At 37.3% G+C, this 18,921-nt stretch overlaps 1 protein-coding gene across 3 annotated transcripts in view; it reads right to left on the bottom strand.

The window, feature by feature from the left end:
* Nucleotides 1–6,162: 6,162 nt before the first annotated feature.
* shisa6 (shisa family member 6) overlaps nucleotides 6,163–18,921 on the bottom strand; it is a 101,097-nt gene continuing 88,338 nt past the window's right edge. For 2 of the 3 annotated variants that reach the window (XM_065253566.2, XM_065253567.2), the window contains exons 7-8: nucleotides 17,559–17,711; nucleotides 6,163–7,885 (exon numbers count right to left, since the gene is read on the bottom strand). In XM_065253566.2, coding sequence (XP_065109638.1) covers nucleotides 7,074–7,885; nucleotides 17,559–17,711 — 965 coding nt within the window. In that variant the 3' untranslated portion in view covers nucleotides 6,163–7,073. The remainder of the gene's footprint in view (nucleotides 7,886–17,558; nucleotides 17,712–18,921) is intronic. The other variant, XM_065253565.2, reaches the window with a different exon arrangement.

Genomic DNA, 18,921 nt, shown 5'->3' with positions numbered 1-18,921 from the left:
GATGACTGAATTTTCCTTTTTGGGTGAACCATCCCTTTAATCTGGATTAAGCAGACACTTAAAGTTTGTCGGTTGAGATGTGGCTTGGAAAAGGGTTAAAAATACACACCGTCAACCAGCTTTTCGGGATACCTGTTGTCGGAGTTGCATGTACCCCATTCGCGTTTGGGGGCGTGGCTTAGCCATAGGTCAATTTAAAGGGTAATAGAAATGCAGCAAGTGTCAATAAAAGAAAGAAAAGTTTGATGTATATTTCCCACAGATCTTATTTTTAACTTTGTCTGTGCTAAATCTATTAGTTTTACCAGTGATTTTGCTTTTGATCCCTCAAAAACCTTTAACTAGATTTTTCTCAAAATTGACTTTGCTGATTCCATCAACTTCAAACTGGTGTAGCTCTGTCATTTTCTGTCAGATTCCAATAAATCCTACATCATTTTAAAGTTGTTTTTTTTCTTCAAAATATAAATAAATTTTTTTTGACAATTTGCAATATCTGTACCTAAATGGCATATTAGGACCCTTTTAAAGGGTGCTTCCCCACTGACAGCTTAGGACCATTGTTTCTGACAGATTAGTTACCTTTATAGTGATAATCCAAAGTATGAACAGCCCTTAACACAATAATAAGAGCTTCATTGTATCAACCCTGCCCAGTCATACAGCATTCACATATTTACACACACTGTAGTCTTTTGGCATTTCTGAGAACACCGACTTCTGCCCCAACATCTAACGGTCTCCTCCTCCTTTACCACATCTTCATCCTGCAGTCACAGCTACCATTCAGAAAGGCCAAATGCAGGCTGACTATTCATATTTTATATCACATAGGCCATGTTTGCTCTGGGTTGCATGCAGTGGGCAAAGTGTCAGGCTAAGGGAGAAATCTATCATAGACTCCTGCTCAGAATGTAAAGAAGGTGGCTTTAATCAGTTTCAATGGGAAATGTTGGTTGCTAGGCTACAGGTCAGTCTTGAGAAATGACTTATGTGAGAGCAGGCAATGGCGCAGTATATGTAATATTAAAGCAAAGCAGGCTTTATGCTAATTTCCAGAGAAATCTAACATATCATCACTTTCACTTTGTGAAATATGGTAATTTAAGCGTAAACTGTAAACGTAATGGGACTGCATGCTTGGAGCCACTTATGTTTTTTTTTTTTTTTTTTTTGAGTATTCTTTAAACAAGAATTAAGATTTATATAGTGCGTTCACCTCTTATGAGGGTCTTTATAAGAGATTACAGCAATGCATTTTCAGTGTATCAGTCAATGTAAAGTGCACAATTTTCGATCTATATCATAGTTAAAAAGCTTTTCCCATCTTCACCCATTCTGACAGGCTAAACATAAATGATTCATGAATTATGTTGCAAATTTAAGCAGAGAGCCTTGCGTCCCAACCTGGCCAGTATAAATGTTTTAATACGAAACGCTGCATTTACTGAACAAGACATTGCTCTCAGTAGTGGAGCCCTTTTCATTATTTTATATGGAGTTGTGTTTTACTCAGCAACCATTTGCGCACAGAGAAAGCTTTTGCTTGTCTCATTCTTCTGGTTTTACTACAGACACTTTAACCGATCTGCCACACAGACTCATTTAATTTAAGTGTCATATTTTCCATCTAAATGCTGATAGGGAAGAAGTGGCAGGAAAAAGGTGCAAGGCACGACTCCGTCTCGCTCCCAAAGCTCTGGCACATAAGGAATGTAAATGCAGAAGACTTAGTTTGTGCGTGAGAATTAAATTTTCACCCCTCGAGTACAATGAATTTCAAGAAGGTCTAGCAGCATTGGCTGGTATGCAAGCAGCAGGTATTAATTCACGTCCAAAAAGCAAGTATACGCTTGTCCTCAAGTTGTATATGTGGTTGGTTAGTGTTTAGATACACTGCTTTCATTCTGTGCATGAGAGCTCTGCTGGGAAGACACCACAATTTGTGCTCTCCTGAATTTAAGGTGTTGCGGAATTGCTTTTTGTGTTTTTAACGGTAAAATATAGCTTGATTTATAATGTACTGTACAAATATTTACATAGTTAGATGGTCACATACATGACTGTAAAAAACTGAAACAGAAAGGGGACAAACTTTTAGATTAATTAGAATTGTAGAGCTTTTAAAGGCAATACTTCATTGTAAAATGTTTTTTTGTCAATGAAAAGTTGATCTGTGTTGAACTTCTATGCTTTCATTGCTAACATTAGCAGCATTATTATTATACTTCAAAAAAATAAGGTACTGAAAAGTTTTTTTTTTCACAACAGTGCCATAAAAAATAACCATTTGTGACCCTGGCCCACAAAACCAGCCATACGGGTGAATTTTTTTTAAATAAATTGTGAATCCTCTGAAAGCGGAATAAATAAGCTTTCCATTGATGTGTGGTTTGTGAGGATTTAATAGGTTTGTTTGTAGGATTTGTAAGGTTTATTTGGCTGAGATACAATTTGAAAATCTGGGTTCTAATGGTGCAAAAAAAATTGAATATTGAGAAAGTCGCCTTTAAAGTTGTACAAAATGAAGTCCTTAGCAACACATATTACTAATGATAAATACGTTTTTATATATTTACAGTAGGAAATTTCTAAAATATTTTCTTGAAACATGCTCTTTACTTAATATCCTAAATATCCTAATGATTTTTGTCATAAAAGAAAATCTAGTATTTTGACCCATGCTATTTATTTTTGGGATTTTGCTACAAATGAAGAGTTTGGTTCCAAAGCCCGATAAACGCCCCAAAAAAAGTTACTGCCAAAATCAGTATTGTATCAGGTCAGCATTAAAAAGTCAATTCTTAATTTTACGCAAAATCTGATATCCGCCGTGTTATTCTGTCATGTTTTCTCCCTTTTTTCCAAAATGCGTTTTTTCCACGCATTGTAAACAGTAATGGCGGCGCTTTGAATACACACATAAACCTAATTTTCCTCATCTACTTTGTATTTCGTGATCAACAAACAAAAACAAAATAGTAATTTTGATGGCATCGATAAACCTGTGGTGGTTTTCTGTGGCGGGGAAAAACGTAAACCATCAAAATCATATCATTTACGTTAGAGGCACTTGGGCAACATGGCAAAGATGAATGCACATTAATATATTGATTCAATAGATTTATAGCATTTGGGGAAAAAGATTATTGTAAATCTTTGAAAATCAAATTATGGATTTGAATTTTTAGTGTTGTTGTTATAATGTAAAGATGCAATGTGAAAGTTTTTAACAGAAAATAGTGATTTTCATATTGTCACTTTCTTAGTATAGAAAACACATTTTTACCTAAATTAGTCAAAATAGATTTATTGCGTTTTGGAACCAAACTCTTCATATATTACCTGTGCTACTTATGATTGGTTTTATGGTCCAGGGTCACATTTTTGCTTCTCAGAAGAACACTTTAGTCATAGGTTCTTGAAGATCGGTATCTATCTTACCTTTTTCTGAACAACCCTTTGGATGTTCAGGGGTTTTTATGGATAATTATATTTATAAATTTGTACATTTCTTCATTAGTTGGTAATAGTTTTTGATGCCACTCAATTTCAACTAAAATCAAGTCCAAATTCTTTAAACCAAAAACCTAAATCAGATCTTAGTGCGACATATACTGTACATGGATTTGTTATGTTGTGAAATCGGGGTAAGTGTGCATGGACTGATAAATCATTTATAACATATAATCAATCATATAATTAAAACTAATACATTTATAACATTAACATATAATCAGCATTTATTTTATTAATCGTTATTAAGACTTAGCTGGTCTGTATTTTTCTGGTCAAAAAATAATCCCTAGCTGTCATGGGTGCAGTACCCTTTCAAAAAGTACACTTTTGCACCTAAGAGTTCATATTAGTACCTCCTGAGGTACATATTGGTAGCAAATGTACACAGTACATATCTGTACTCAAATGTTACCTATTAGGACATTTTTTAAAGTTACTGCCCCAGTGACAGCTTGGGAAATTATTTTGACCATTTTTTCTGACAGTGCACTCTGTCCAAACCCAGAACTGTCCTTCTGCAAACACCAGATTATCATTTAAAGATTTTTTTTAATGAAAAGGATCGTGGCTGAGTACGTAGTAAAGCTAAAATAATCCTACTTATTCTTTAACAAAACTATTTTTCATAATATTACAAATAAATTTTCCCAAACCACAAACAGTCTGACTTCTTGAATTAAAATAATTTTAGGATCATTGTAAATCGAATTAAAATGCACACAGGGGCGTAGCATGCATTTAAAAAGTTAAGGGACAGTCTGCTTTCCTACATACCAGTCAAAAGTACTAAAATATGATAAAGTGTGGTTAGATTGTTTTCAGCACAAAACAACTTTGCTTTATTGGGGAAGGCTAGTTTTACTTTGGACTTAAGCGGTTCATTGTGCCAAAAAAGGAACTCATTATTTTCAGTGAAGCTGTCCACGCTGGATTCGGTGCGGCGTGACGTTATAGTTCTGTGTCAGCCTCTATGCTGTAGGCTACGCATCATTTTTTCATTTATACTTATGCGTTGCTGTTCACATCGACATGCAATAACAAATGCAGATTGCTAGTAGGCAATGTCCATGGGCATGTGTTACATCAAGGCAAAAGCCAAAGAAACAGCAGCTTGCTGTGTACGTTTTTGAAGCATCAGCAGTGATGAATGTAAATAGACAGCGACTTTTTACTGTAAAATATCACCCAAAAGACACATCCATTTTTGTTTTTACCATTGCAGGTGGAAATGCGACACAAATTTTTTGACCTGAGGGAGGGGTTCTAGCAGACCAAATACAGTGCTTGTGGTCCGAGTAGAATTGACAAATTGTTACATTTTTGGAGAGGTTCACGTCACGCACTGCTACACAAAGCCTATAGTGAAGCTACAGTATGACGCAGAACTATAAATCTCCAGCTTTATGGGCTCCTTTGTCTTTTGTTGCATAGTGCTTGCCTTGAGTCTGGTGTAGAAGCAGTGTTCCCCTCAAATAATATTACTTACAGAGTGTGTTTAAAAGGACAGAATCGTCCTATGATTTTGTTGGGTATATATAAGTGGTCCCCAAATCGCCAAAAGGACAAAGAAGAATCGAGAGTGAAAGAAATTGTGAGGGCAACAGAAGGTTTAAGCTCATGGCCGACACGCACAACAGATGATTCAACATATAACACTCACTTGTGATTGGCTCACACTCAAAACTTTACTAACACACCAGAAAACATGGGCGGAAATTTTGGCACTGGGTCAAAAAGTTTGAGGGACAGGATCGCCTTACAAAAAGCTGCTACGCGCCTGAGTACACTGTAAAAACTGAAAGTTGGATCTACTTCAATTGGTAACACTTAAAAAATGTAAGTTTTGTCAGTTCTCATTTAAAATATTTTTAGGCCTTACAAAAAAGAAGTTAATCCAACTTTCACTTTTTTTTACAGTGTACATACAGTATGACTGTTTCTAAATAGTTTGTGGATTAGACTCCCAGCAAACACACATCCTAACAAACTGAATAGCTTGAATGCACTGTAAGTCGATTCGTATTAAAGAGCAACTATGCTCCGATTCATGATTTTATTTCCTTTCGTGTGTGAGTGTGTATTAGTTCATGTTAACCATATGCAAATGGTACAAACCCCAAAGTACACGATGACGCGCGTTACCGTTTTCTACGTAAATCTCTTTTCTTGGACTAAAACAAACACACAGATTGTAGGCAACAGTTTACTTCCTGGGATTGGTGATGTAGACAAGACCGACATTATCATAATTCCTTCCGCTTGGACTTTACAGCCTGTATGTTAACTCCTGTTAGCATTGCATTGTGTGCAAATAGTTCAAAAATGGTAAGGAGTGTCACATTTCCTTCTGATGTCAGAGGTATTCAGACCAATAACCACAACGTACAGATTAGCTGGCCAATCAGGGACACAGAGCTTTTACAGAGTACAAACTCTGTGCGTTTCAGGAGGGCAGGATATCTGGAGCTACCAAATTTACAGTATATGGAAAATAATGTGTAATTTTAACCATAAACCATGCAAACATATTGTATTATACCAAATACACAAAATAAAAAAAATTAAGCAAAGAAATAGGTGCACTTTAAAGAGTTTGACAAATGCCTTAATGAAAATTTTTAATATTTGGTCTATTTTCATGTGAGTTATGAAGAGAATGTAAAAGTTTCTTTTAGTGTTCTTTTTCAAGGCATGTAACACATTTACCACATAAATGTTCATGTTTAGAAAAATAATGACGGTTTATTTGAAGCTACCACAACAAGCATAATATACTCATTTGTCTCGTGAGTCACTGCAACACAGTCTACAGCCAGATATCAACAGTTGTCCATTTTTCAACAACATTCGGCCGAATCTCATTCTACGTACACATTTGAAAAGACACACGTACAGTATCATATTACTTTAAATGGTCCGACATTGGGTTAGTGGGTTGTCTATAAGTCTGTAGTTTTGAATTTCTAAAAAAAACTACAATAATACAAATGTCAACCAGAACCGACTCCTCCATTTACTGTGCCTAAAACAGCTTATTTACAATCATCTATGCAAAATAAAGAAAAACTGATATGTGCTAGCCGTCAAGAACCAAACAAATGAACGAAACGGAGCAAAACGTAACTTTTACTTGATTGTGCTTTTTAACCCACAAAACCACTTTGTTGTTGAAATGTGACGTTCTCGTAGAGGCACCAACAGGAGTGCGAATATTATAAGAATCTCTAAAGCTATGGACTAGGACTGGAAGTATAAACAGGATTTTTATTTAATACTACATTTCGGTTCCATGTCCATATCGTTCATCTTCCAGTACGTTCTTTCACCTCTTCAGTCAGTCATCGCTCTTTGTGAATCTCCTTATTGTCTGACGTATTTCTTACAAGTCCGTCCTTTCCTTGTGATCTACAAACACATATAAACGAATGGGTATGCACACAGAGAATAGTAGTCTCAGTACTAGAGTAGCTGGTGCTGGATTGTATCAGTTAACCAGTTTTGGCTCATGTACACTGCTGTTTTCGCTTGGGTTGTGGATCAATTGTTCACAGCGGTTAAACAGTTACTTCGGTCTTACTGCCTGTGCGGTAGTGATGGTGATGTTGTTGTTGTGGGACGTAGTGGAGCTGCTCTACCGTCTGCGTGCGGCGAGAGGCGAAGGCCTGCCTCTTTGAGGCTGTCTGGTTCTGGCTCATGTTTAAAGTGTTCTGTGTGGCGTTGTTGGAGGCACTGGGATGGGAGTGCATTTTCGTCATCTTATAACGGTCGAGGATGGGCGTGGTAGGCATGAACACGTCCGTGTGTGATATGGCTCTTGACATGGACTTTTCGCTGCGGAACCCAGCGCGCTTGATGGACATCATCCTCTCGGGGGAGATTAGCGGATCCTGGGAGTGCAGGCGGTCCTGCGAGTAGAGGCGTTCCTGAGAATGGAGGCGTTCCTGTGACATCATCATCCGGTCTTGCGTGTGAATGCGGTCCTGGGAATAGTGGCGGTCCTGCGCGTGGAGGCGGTCCTGCGAGATCAGCCGTTCGTGAGAGCGCAGGCGCTCTGCTGAGAGGAGCTGCTCGTCGGAGAGGATGCGACCACCGTATGGGGACATGGGGTAGGGTGACATGGGGAAGTCGTTGCCGTGGCTGCGTTCGGGGGACAGCACGCGATCCTGGGACATGGCTCTCTGGACTTTGCGCGGGCGTTGGCGGGGTGGTGGCTGCTGCTGTTGTTGTTGTTGTTGCTGTTGTTGGACCTGCTGACTGCTCTGAGACTCCTGGTTTATCTTGATCATGTGCAGGGGAAGAGTTCCCCGTGCTGCCAGGTCTGGCAGATGCCTCTTTCTGCTGTAGTAGTCATCCATGTCTTTTTCCGCTGTGTAAAAGCATAAGCAGTGTAAGTTTCACAATATTAAAGTAAACATGAGCTTTGGCTCAAAATGGACGTTCATTTGGTGCACATTAATAAAAAAGTTGAAAATGTTTTTTTCACATTATTTTACAAATCTCCTGTTATTTCTTGGCTCTCTTTTTTTATTTGTCTTTACCCTGGTATTTAGGGTGAGTCTCATTTCTCTGTCTTACCCCTTACCCCTACCCCTCGGTTTTGCACGTTCATGTGAGGCGAAGTGGCATCTCAATTTTCAGTTTGATCAAGGCGTAGGGATACCTAGCCCTTGAAACGAAGTGTGATAAGGACCACACTCGGGAAAAAAAAGGGGTAAACGTTAACATAGGAATTTCTCAGGAGAGCCAGCATCAAGATTTCTTTATGGCTGAACGTCAAACTGTCAATAAGTCGCACAAATTAAAGTAGCATTATTTTCAGCAGTTTAATCGATATTATATTATGACACTCATGTTTTATGATACTTAAAAAAAATGTTCAAGCGGTTTTAATTGTAATGTTTTTGTTTTGAATCGCTAGTTAAGGCGCTAGCAGCTAAGTTATGCGCTATTTGTTGAGCTCAGCTCAGGCAATCGATGCCACAACCTGAGACGACGGCATCTTAAATCAAAATGTAAACGCTTGTCTAGCGGCAAGGGAAGGTGACGCAAATAGTAATCGAGTGGTCTCATTTTTTAGAGGAATGATCTGTCTTACCCCTTCCCCTTCACTCAGTTTCGAGGGGCAAGGGTAAGACGAAGACAAAGGGGAAGGGGTAAGACTGAGAAATGAGATTGAGTAGGTTGAACTAATCGCAAAATCAAGTTGTTTAACTTCATGCAGCATTTTTGAAGTGCAGGTTAACAATTCATAGATTAAAACTTTATTCTGTATACTAAAACCTTCATCTGCGATTTATTTTGTCCGCCATGATGAATTCGCCGGTGTAACAACAACAACAATGTTGATGTTGTCATTCAAAAAGAAAATAAGCAGTTTATGCAATGTAAGGTAATGTCATTTTTGTATTATAAATCACTGCCTACATACATCATTAATCGTAAGGGATGATTCAAAATAAAAATGTCACAATCTATTAAAACAATCTATTGTATTGATTAATGGAGCAGTGTGGCTGGTTATATTAGGAATTCTCAGATATTGTGATAAAATGAACAAGAGCGTTGCCACATTTGTTATAAAGTGCTGCCGTGTCTGTTCATTTACTGCCCTTCAGTTCCTGACTGGAGCGGCCATGAGAGTGAAGGAGCGCAGTAAGCGAAGACCGCTTACCTGTCACCGGTATTATTAATATTCTTCTTGAGTGATCAGTCTCTTTACTGTGCATTAATAAATAATTTCTTTGTATGTACTATAGGATATGGACAAGGTGCTTCAAAGCTGCCAAGACCGGTTACTGGGCCGCCAAATTCACTCTGCCAAGACTCCATTTTAGTTATAATAATGCATCTTGAACAGTCCTTTATTTTACATTTTCAGCCGAAAGTAATTTAATTGCGGTTATTAATTACTAATGCATTATATTGTAGCTATGTTTACATGCGCAAAATTTTGTCAATCTGACTGAATTTAATCCTGTTGCAGGTTTAAGACAGTACACCATTTACATGTACCCTAAACATTGCAATCTGTTTAATGTTCTTTTACATGTGCATTCTATAGACTGTTTCATTGGACGCATGTGCATGACTTAACTTCCGGTTTCTTTTTGGCTGTTTCTCAATTCCAAGAACGGACTTGTGTTCTCGTGGAGACTGGTCTTGCCAGGCGACCTTGGAAGAACGAACTCAGAAGGTTGCGAGAACACAGAACGCACTTGTGAGAATTGAGATGTGTGCGATCTTCTGTTGGTTACCTGACCTATCCAGATTTCAGCGCGCAGGTCTACACTCGATGCATCCTCAATATCAAGAACACATCTGGGTATTTTTATGCGTCCTCTGTACTTGTGTTCTTGAGAATTGGAATTGAACTTCGACGGTTAATGATGATGTAGAGCGAGAACACAAGGACGCAAGATCGCTGAGTAACGCATATGAGAACCAGCCTTTGTTTAATGGTCTAACTAGTGTCTAAACCAGGGGTAGGCAAGTTCGGTCCTAGAGAGCCGCAGTCCTACATATTTTAGCCTAAGCACTGATAATCTAACCTGATGTCTAAATCCTAAAGACATTGATTAGCTCGTTCAGGTGTGTTTGATAAGGGTTGGAACTAAACTCTGCAGGACTGCGGCTTTGTAGGACCGAACTTGCCTACACCCGGTCTAAACTGAATTCTGAAACAAATACCTTGTCGAAAATAACAAATGTTTTGGTTTCCTAAAACGAGGGGAGACGGCGATCATGGATTACAGCTATTTGATGGGAGGTTTGGCAGCCGATGTGTATTTAAGATTGTATACATTATATAGTACACATTTTACACAGTAACGCTAGCTCTGTGTAGTTTGTGATACCCTCTAGCTATTATTTTAACTTAGGTAATCTACTTATTATAGTTATTTATTTAACTTGTTATCATAAATAAACTACTCTAAAAGGACTTTATTGTTAATGATCCTTTGCAGAGTTTACCGGAAGGTACGTGTGTTCCACGAATGCTGCTTGTTTATGTTGTTACTGCTGAAACCGTCTATATAATCCAAACCAAACGTCTGCGCAAGCACACATCCAGGGTTGCCAGACTTGCGTATCAAAACCAGCCCAATGGACAAACTAGCACAAAGCATCCCAATGACTATTTACAGTCCAAATGCCAGTAACTAATGAAAGAAATCCTTTTATCTTTAACCCGCAGAAAAAAATCAACTCATGGAAACAGTTTAAACAGTAGCCCAAATCTGAACTCAATAAAAGCAGAAGACTTGGCAACGCTGCGCACAGCATCTCTTGTCAAGTTCATGCTTTATCTCTGGATAAAAGTCAAATCTGAGTTGGCAAAAGTTATCAGATATAAGCAATGAAAACACCATTTTCATGTCGAGAACTAGGGCTGTCGAGCTCAAAATGACAAACATGCAACATCAAAGTATTATATTATAGTAAATATTATAGAAAATATAAGTATACTGAATGTGTCAAAAGAGGAAACAACAAGAGATGTCAAACGTTTCCGTGTATAATGTTGTACATATCTGTCTGATCATCACATAAAGCAATTGTACGGCTTCTGAAAACCCATAATAAGCAGTACTTCTTATTATTTTACTTCATTTTGGAGCCTGACAACCCATGCATTCACTTAGTTAAATGAAAGAGAGGACATTCCTCCTTTTGTGTTCTTTCAATGGTTAATAATTAATGTAAACAATTACACATTATTGAACCAGCTGCTCTTTAAATGGCCTAATTAACTCGAAAAATAAAACCGAAATCGGAAAAACTTTCAATTGTCAAAGAAATTCATGATGAGCCACAGTTAGAGGACTTCAGGACACAAATACATTTGCAGTGTCCAAACATCCTAGTATATAGTAGGTGTGTAGTATGTCCAAAGTCATAGTATTCATAAAACAGTAGGCTGTAGTAAAATATCCGAATGACCTACTACTTAAATGTGCATTTAATGGACGATATACTATACAGTGAGAGGAGTCACCCAACGGAGAAGGAGAGGCGTTGTCATATTCAAAAATGTCAGAAAGCAGTAACACAGCTCTATTCAAATGCAAAGACATATAGGGAACAACTGTTCATTGTGGCTAAATTGCGATAGTTAAGTTAACAGGCTTCTTCAACTTAAACCGGCGACCACAAAAACTGACAGGCAGATGACGTCAAAGTACGATTCGAAAAATCATACGGAGGAGTCAGCTTTCTAATCGCTCTTGCGGTACTTTGACGTAATCCACCAGTGGGTTCTTGCGGCGTGGCACAAAGTAGAACGGGCCTATCGGTTCACCTGTTGTTATGACGATGAGTGTCACGTGATGCATTACTTCATCTAATTCAGTACATACTATCACAGTATGCGGTTTCGGATGCAGGGATTGAGTCAGGACAGTGAGTGACTGTACTGTAACTAAATGCATGATTAGAACTGGAAATAATGACATTATCCTTCGCTCACTGGTGTAATGAATACATTCTCATGTCCTTGGGATCTCAGTTACACTTGATAGATTTCTCCACACATTTACAGCCCAGTGATATTGAAGTGCATCACGGTGGAATGCAATAAAGCAGTGTATCAAACAAAATTACAGCCACAAATCTTTCTTTAAGTGAAAATTAATTAAATAACCGTGACGAGAGAGGTACAGAAAAAATAAAATATGGCACAATATTTCAGAGCCTGAGGTAATAGCAGTCATATGTGTGGGATATCAGAAACCGTGCCTCTTTAGGGGATTAGATCCAGTTTGTTAAAAGATAAAAGCGCAAAATAGCTCAATTTATCTCTCGCTTTGGTGCGAGGATGAACGCTGTGTTATTTGGGGAAATTAATGGTACATAATCTGTTTATGGTGATTAAAGATTAAATTAATCTTACTTCATAAAGTCGCCTTTTGATGGTTTGTGGAGTGGATATTAGCAAAATAAACAAACAAAATGGGTGAGAAAGTTTGGAGGGTTTTTTTTTAAGGCACTGAAATGGACGCCCGGCTGCATCCAGCCAGACCTGTCAGTGGAAAACATCACTGAAGAAACAGCTAAGCCTTTTGGCTATTCCCTACAACAAATAACTCGCTTAAGAGGCACATCTGAGATACGGAGGAGGCACTGCCACAGGACAATTTTTAGGAGGGTCTGGTGCCATGAATAGTTTAATGTATGATTGCATGTTTTCGCCAGTGGAGGCTCAGCAAACTCAGGAGAATTGCAGATGAGCAGGACTGTCAATTTTACTGCCGTCGCTTGGGTTTCAGGGATAGCGGTGATCTGGTGCGTTCTTTATGCAATTACACAACCCTCAGGGGAGTTTACTCTTCACTTAGGGAAATATAACAAGTGCAGGCCATATTACCCAGCAAAACAATCTACTGCTAACTGAATCCATAACAGGGCTGGGACTATGACAAACCTTTTCAGTATAAACTACTGATCTGAGAGCAGAGACCTCAAAATTTCCTGTTTCGTTACAAGCGAAATCAAAGAATGAATGGTATGATGTCAACAACATCTCCCTTCTGAAAATTAACCATGGCTTTAATAAGGGAGGACTGGTGTGAAAGGAACGTGGGATGAAAGTAACAAAGCGATTTTCTCAGAGCCCTGAATACATTTGCATTCCAAACTGACAAATGACGTGTTTTTTGTCATCGTTTTGCGCATGTAGGTCCAGAAAGCTATTTTCAATCATGAAAAGTTAATTCCTAAAATGGTCATTTTTTTCTTATAACGCGTTATGTTTCAGGTTTCATGTGTACTGATCAATCTACAGGTTATTTGGTGCTCGTAACACATCCTGAAGTTTGACTTTGTAGAGTTTTTCAAAATAAAAGTAAATTGGGTTTAATTGCAGGGGTGGGTAGTAACGAATAACATTTACTTCGTTACATTTACTTTAAGTAAATTCTTTGGGTAACTAGTACTTTGATGAAATTTAACGATGGGTACTTTTACTTAAGTACATTTCTAGTAAAAAAAACTACTTCTACTAAATTACATTGAAAGGCATTACTCTGCTACTGTCAAATGGTTATTATTAAATATATATATATTTATATTAATGATTTGTTCAAAAGTCTTGCAAGATTTTGGCGAGGCTGCGTGTGTTGCAAGAGGTGGTACGCATCACCCTTTGGCGCAGATGAAAGCAGATGGCCGAAGCAGAGTAAGGCGTGTGCAAGCTATCAGAGGCAGATCATGCGTGGCCACAAGTTCACTCTCTTTTTCCTCCAAGAGGTCTAAAAGAAAAGTTTCATAATGCGATACGTGCTTTGTGCACCAGAACGAACTGACATCTCAGCGCAAGTTACAGAAATTCAAGCGCCAAACTTACAACACGTTGCGATAAGTGTCACAGTGATGATTTGAACACTACTATTGGTAATTTGGTAACTATGGGCACATTTACCTTATTGTAATACTATTTTAGTTTACAAATCCTGTAAACCTTAGAAACAACACCCATTCACATCTGCACATCCCCATATCCTTTCCTCACAAAACCTAAACAAACTGAACCCTTTATACACAAATCCGGACACCTCACTACAGTGTAGAACAGTGGTTCTCAAACCTTAACCTATTTTTTTAGGTTTAATTACACAGAATTCATGCTAAATTAATGTATTTTATAAAATGTTATAAAACGGGGGCCCCCCTGGCACCATCTCGAGACCCCGGCCTCCAGTTTGAGAACCACTGGTGTAGAAATACATACAAATAAAAACAGGACTGTATTTTACTTAAATCCTTTCCAAAGAATGTATATACTATACAAATAAAAGAATAAAGTATGTTTTTAAAGAAACATGTATTATATAAATGTAGAGTTGATTTGCAAAAACAGATACATTTCATATGACATTCTAAAATGATCATTTTTATCAAGCTCCTGTTTATGTTTAGAAATTGCACTTTAAAGGCAATGAAAATAACCTATTCATATAAAAACATGACAATAAACAGACACTTTCTTTTATGTTTACTGTTTGCTTGTTTAAAGGCAGATGCTGACAAGTTTGTGTTGTGAATGTGAAAATAAAGACACAGTTACCTGTCAGAAAAACATCTGTGTGTGTTTCAGATTTGTTCTCAAACGACATGTTATGTGATGTTAATTTGTCCATTGCAGGACTGAGATAGGCTGCTTCACTTTATCTTGGGTTTTACATATATAAGCAGAACAATGAGACTTTCAAGGAGAGGTTTGTGAAAACCCTTAAAGTAGTGTGAAATTCAGTGCTTTTACTCTTCTTCTCTATCAGATCGGAAGTAACGAGTAACTAACTACTTGAAGTTTTTTAATCTAATATTTTAAGTTCAAAGGTCCCGTTCTTTCTGTCTTTTTGAAGCTTTGATTGTGTTTACAGTGCGCAATATAGCATGTGTTTTTTCACACAATTTACTTATCTCTTTTTCACTGTCCTCAAAACAGGCTGATGTCTTTCTTGTTCTGTGAAGTCCCTCCTTCCGAAATACGTACCGAGTTCTGATTGTGTAGTTTGTTAAGTGTGTTGTGATTTAGCTTGCCGTTAGCTTAGCTGGCGACTGATGTATTCCTGTGGGCAGAGTTTAGTCAACAAACTGTTCTAGTGATGTTTATAAAGCATTTTGAGCTTTATTATTTTACAGGTATTATTTATGCTATTATAGCAACATTACACACTAACTACATAGGGTTTAAAAAATGGGATCAGAAAGAACGTGACCTTTAAATGTCAGGAGTTCCTGTTTCAACACAATGCAACTGTTGCATTATGTTAAGAATTTATATTGTTTTAATTTAATTTTATAGTGTTAAAGCTGTTGGATTTTTTTTTATTCTCAACAATTCAAGTTTGAAACTGAAACTTAAATTGTATATGTCATTTAATTATTTTTCCAAAGATGAACAACAACATATTTACAGTTACATAATTAACAAGGTCATAGTTGTGTACATTTACTAAAAACAAGTGTAACACAAAAATCTATCTTGTTCTGTTGTTAAAATAACAATTCACTATTTATGTTCAAAGTGAAATTCTACTAAAGTCGTTTTACATTTGTTCAAAATTCCACCTGGTTTTGATAGACCACACTTTTGAGTTATTGATCGCATCAAAAATCTTTTTATAGAAGTTGTATAACAATAACAACGGCTGATCAATCTGTGCAGCACAGCACTCCACTGCTTTTCAATCCCTCTCAGTATACTTTGATGTCATACACTAGTCGTTTTGCACTGTGCTCACATGTGGTTTCTATAGATGGTTTCAGCAGTAACAACATAAACAAACAGCTTTCATAAAACAAACGTAACTTCCACAAAGACTCAATAACAACAGGGTTTAGTTTATTTCTAATAACAAACAAAATACTGTGTTACTGTATAAAACAGAGGTGTAAAGTACTTGAGTAAATGTACTTTGTTACTGTACTTAAGTCTTTTTTGGGCTACTTTGTACTTGTACTCAAGAATACAAGCAACTTTAACTCTCAACTGAACTACATTTTTGATTTGAGTATTTGTACTCTTTACTCCACTACATTTGAACTGACACTTACCGTTACTCGCTACATCGTTTATTTGTCAACGAATAAAAACGAGACAAAAGTCTTAGTGAGTGTGGGACAAAATCTGTTGTGTGACCGTGAGATTAGATGCGCACACACAACTGAGGGACTTCATGTGGCGCAGGGCAATCGTATGAAATCAAAATACTGCGAGAGCGAATCAAATGCATATGGAGAAGTCTGGTCTCGGGGTAATTTGATGTCAAACGCTGAACGGCTTGCATTGAGCCACCGTAGCACAAAATATAACACACAGGGTCAGAGGTAAAAATCTACTTGGCGGTACATCAGCTTGCTGCGAATGTCATAAACTATACAGAAAAGTTAACGTCTGGTCTGAGAGAAAAGATAAAGAGCAGACACATGGATTCATATCACATTTGATTCTGTCAAGGGACCCTTTGTTAAACTTGTGATGCTACAATCAAAACAAACATGAAGCGCGATTGCAGGAGGGTCATCCTGCAACTCAAAATGGTAAATGGACTGCATTTACTCCAACAGACGCGACCAGTGTGAAACCCCTGTTAGCAGTTGTTGGATCAAAGTAAATGAGACTTTAGAATGTGGTTGTCTGTTGGTGTCTGTTGGTATCTGTTGGTGTCTGTTGGAGTTGGTATTGTCTGACCAGTGTGAATTGGCCTTTTGAGCCAGCATTCAGTACGAGTAAAATACTTAAGTACCGGTACTTATAAATTGGGTTACTTTAAGACTTTTACTCGAGTCGTTGACTTGTAACTTGTAGTGGAATAATTTTTACAGTAAGGTATTTGTACTTTTACTCGAGTATGGCTTTCAGGTACTCTTTACACCTCTGGTGTAAACTGTGTACTACATAATGTATACAATCTACAGATCGGCTGCAAAACATAGCAGTGATCCATGATCGCCGTCTCCCCTTGTATTTAGGAAACCAAAACATTTGTTATTTTTCACGCGGTATTGTTCAAGAGTTCAGTTTAGCCACTAGTCAGACCACTAAACAAACAGATACCAGAAGTTAAGTTCCATCCAGACACACAACTGCTACAATGTACGTGCGTCCGATGAAACCGTTGATTGCTTTGAAAGCTAAAACCGAGGAGGGAATATTTTGGGGCGAAGATACCCCAGTTTCACCATCGTTTAAAAAAAAAATGCTACTTAAATGGGCGTGGATGCTGTGAGAGGAGCAATAAGTGAGTGGGGTTCTTGAGAACGAGAGGGGGCAAGCATGTCAATCGTCTTTTGAAATTATCAGCATGTAACACATCATGGGCTGTCATAAATAATTCAGCTAGCGTCTTCTCACTGGATAAGAACATGCAGTCTCATGAATATTTTTGAGACATGGACACATCAACGATAATGTAAACGTATGTAGACGTAAACATATTATTCCGTTTAATTTTTTCAATTAGCCATTTAAATGCTACTATTATACCAAGTTGAGGTACACTGAGGTTTTAATAACAGATCTAAGGACCACCACCTACTTAGTCTCTTGAGTGAGGAGTATTTGTTGAGGTCAGCTTTCACAGCAGATTCGTACGAAGGAGGGAGGTGAGACAGGCTCTGGAATGAACGGGAGAAGGACAGATCGTATGGCTCGGTCTGTGATGTGAGGATATTGCTCATCCGGGTGCTCTCTGCAGACAACATAAAAGAAACCAGCAAAACTGTAACGGCAAAGTCAAAATCATGCATTCAAGCATCTCCAAGGATTTTTATATATATATTACATTTAAATTTATTTGTGTCAGTTTTAATGGGGTCATATCATTTTTTCATTTCATATATACTTTTTTTAAATATATTTTTTATTATAAACTGAAGTGCGTCACTTATTGATGTTTGATGATGATGATCTAACCAGCCAGACAGAGTAACAGTGTCTCAACCAATGGTGTGAGTTTGGTACAGGACTATCCGTTTGTCCGACCAGTAAAAAACCGAATGAGTGATCAGAAAAACATTTGTAATACATATTTTTGATTAGAAATTAGTACACACTTCAGCTTATTTTCCCCAGAAGTCCATTTATAATGATAGTAATGCTATTGTGGCAAAAAAAAAAACAGGCAAATTTAAATTATTAATAGAGCATTTTTGACCGCTTTGTCTTTTTTTGATGCTGTGCTTTTAAAGAAAAACACCACCGTTTTTCAATATTTTACTATGTTCTTACCTCAACTTATTCAATGCGTGAACTTAATCTTTGTACAGCACGTTGTGAATGTGTTAGCATTTAGCCTAGCCCCATTCATTCCTTAGGATCCAAACAGGGATGAATTTAGAAGACACCGAACACTTCCATGTTTTCCCTATTTAAAGACTTAAAGTGCTACAAACTAAGTGCTCACAATATAGTTCTCATTTTTTATCCGCTGTAAAATCGCCACAATTTATTTTGGTACGCCATATTTACTTGTATTATTATGTATTAATTTATCTAAATTGAGGTGAGAACATAGTAAAATATTGAAAATGGTGGTGTTTTCCTTTAAGAAATGTCCCCTTCAAAATTTAAAATATATGACGCATCTTTGGGTTTGCTTACATTTCAAATTTAGATTTTTAACGGTTAATGTGGAAATGCAATAATTAAATAAGATTGGACTAAAATAAGTGACTTAAAGGAGTAGTCCACTTTATAGATGGGGCCCATTGACTTACCATAGTATTTTTTTTCCTACTATAAAAAGTCAATGGACCCCATCTTTAAAGTGGACTACTCCTTTAACATTTTAAATGATGTACAGTCTTAAAAATGAAGGTGCTATTTTGTTTCAGTAAATGTTTTATTGTAGTGGGAAAAAGTGATTTAAACTATAAAAAGGAATGGTTCTTTGGATACCA

Source organism: Paramisgurnus dabryanus, chromosome 1 (assembly GCF_030506205.2).
Source record: "Paramisgurnus dabryanus chromosome 1, PD_genome_1.1, whole genome shotgun sequence".
NCBI classification, from domain to species: Eukaryota; Metazoa; Chordata; class Actinopteri; order Cypriniformes; family Cobitidae; genus Paramisgurnus; species Paramisgurnus dabryanus.
Note: the sequence above shows the minus strand (reverse complement) of the source record. Positions and strands in the feature narration are given on the sequence as shown.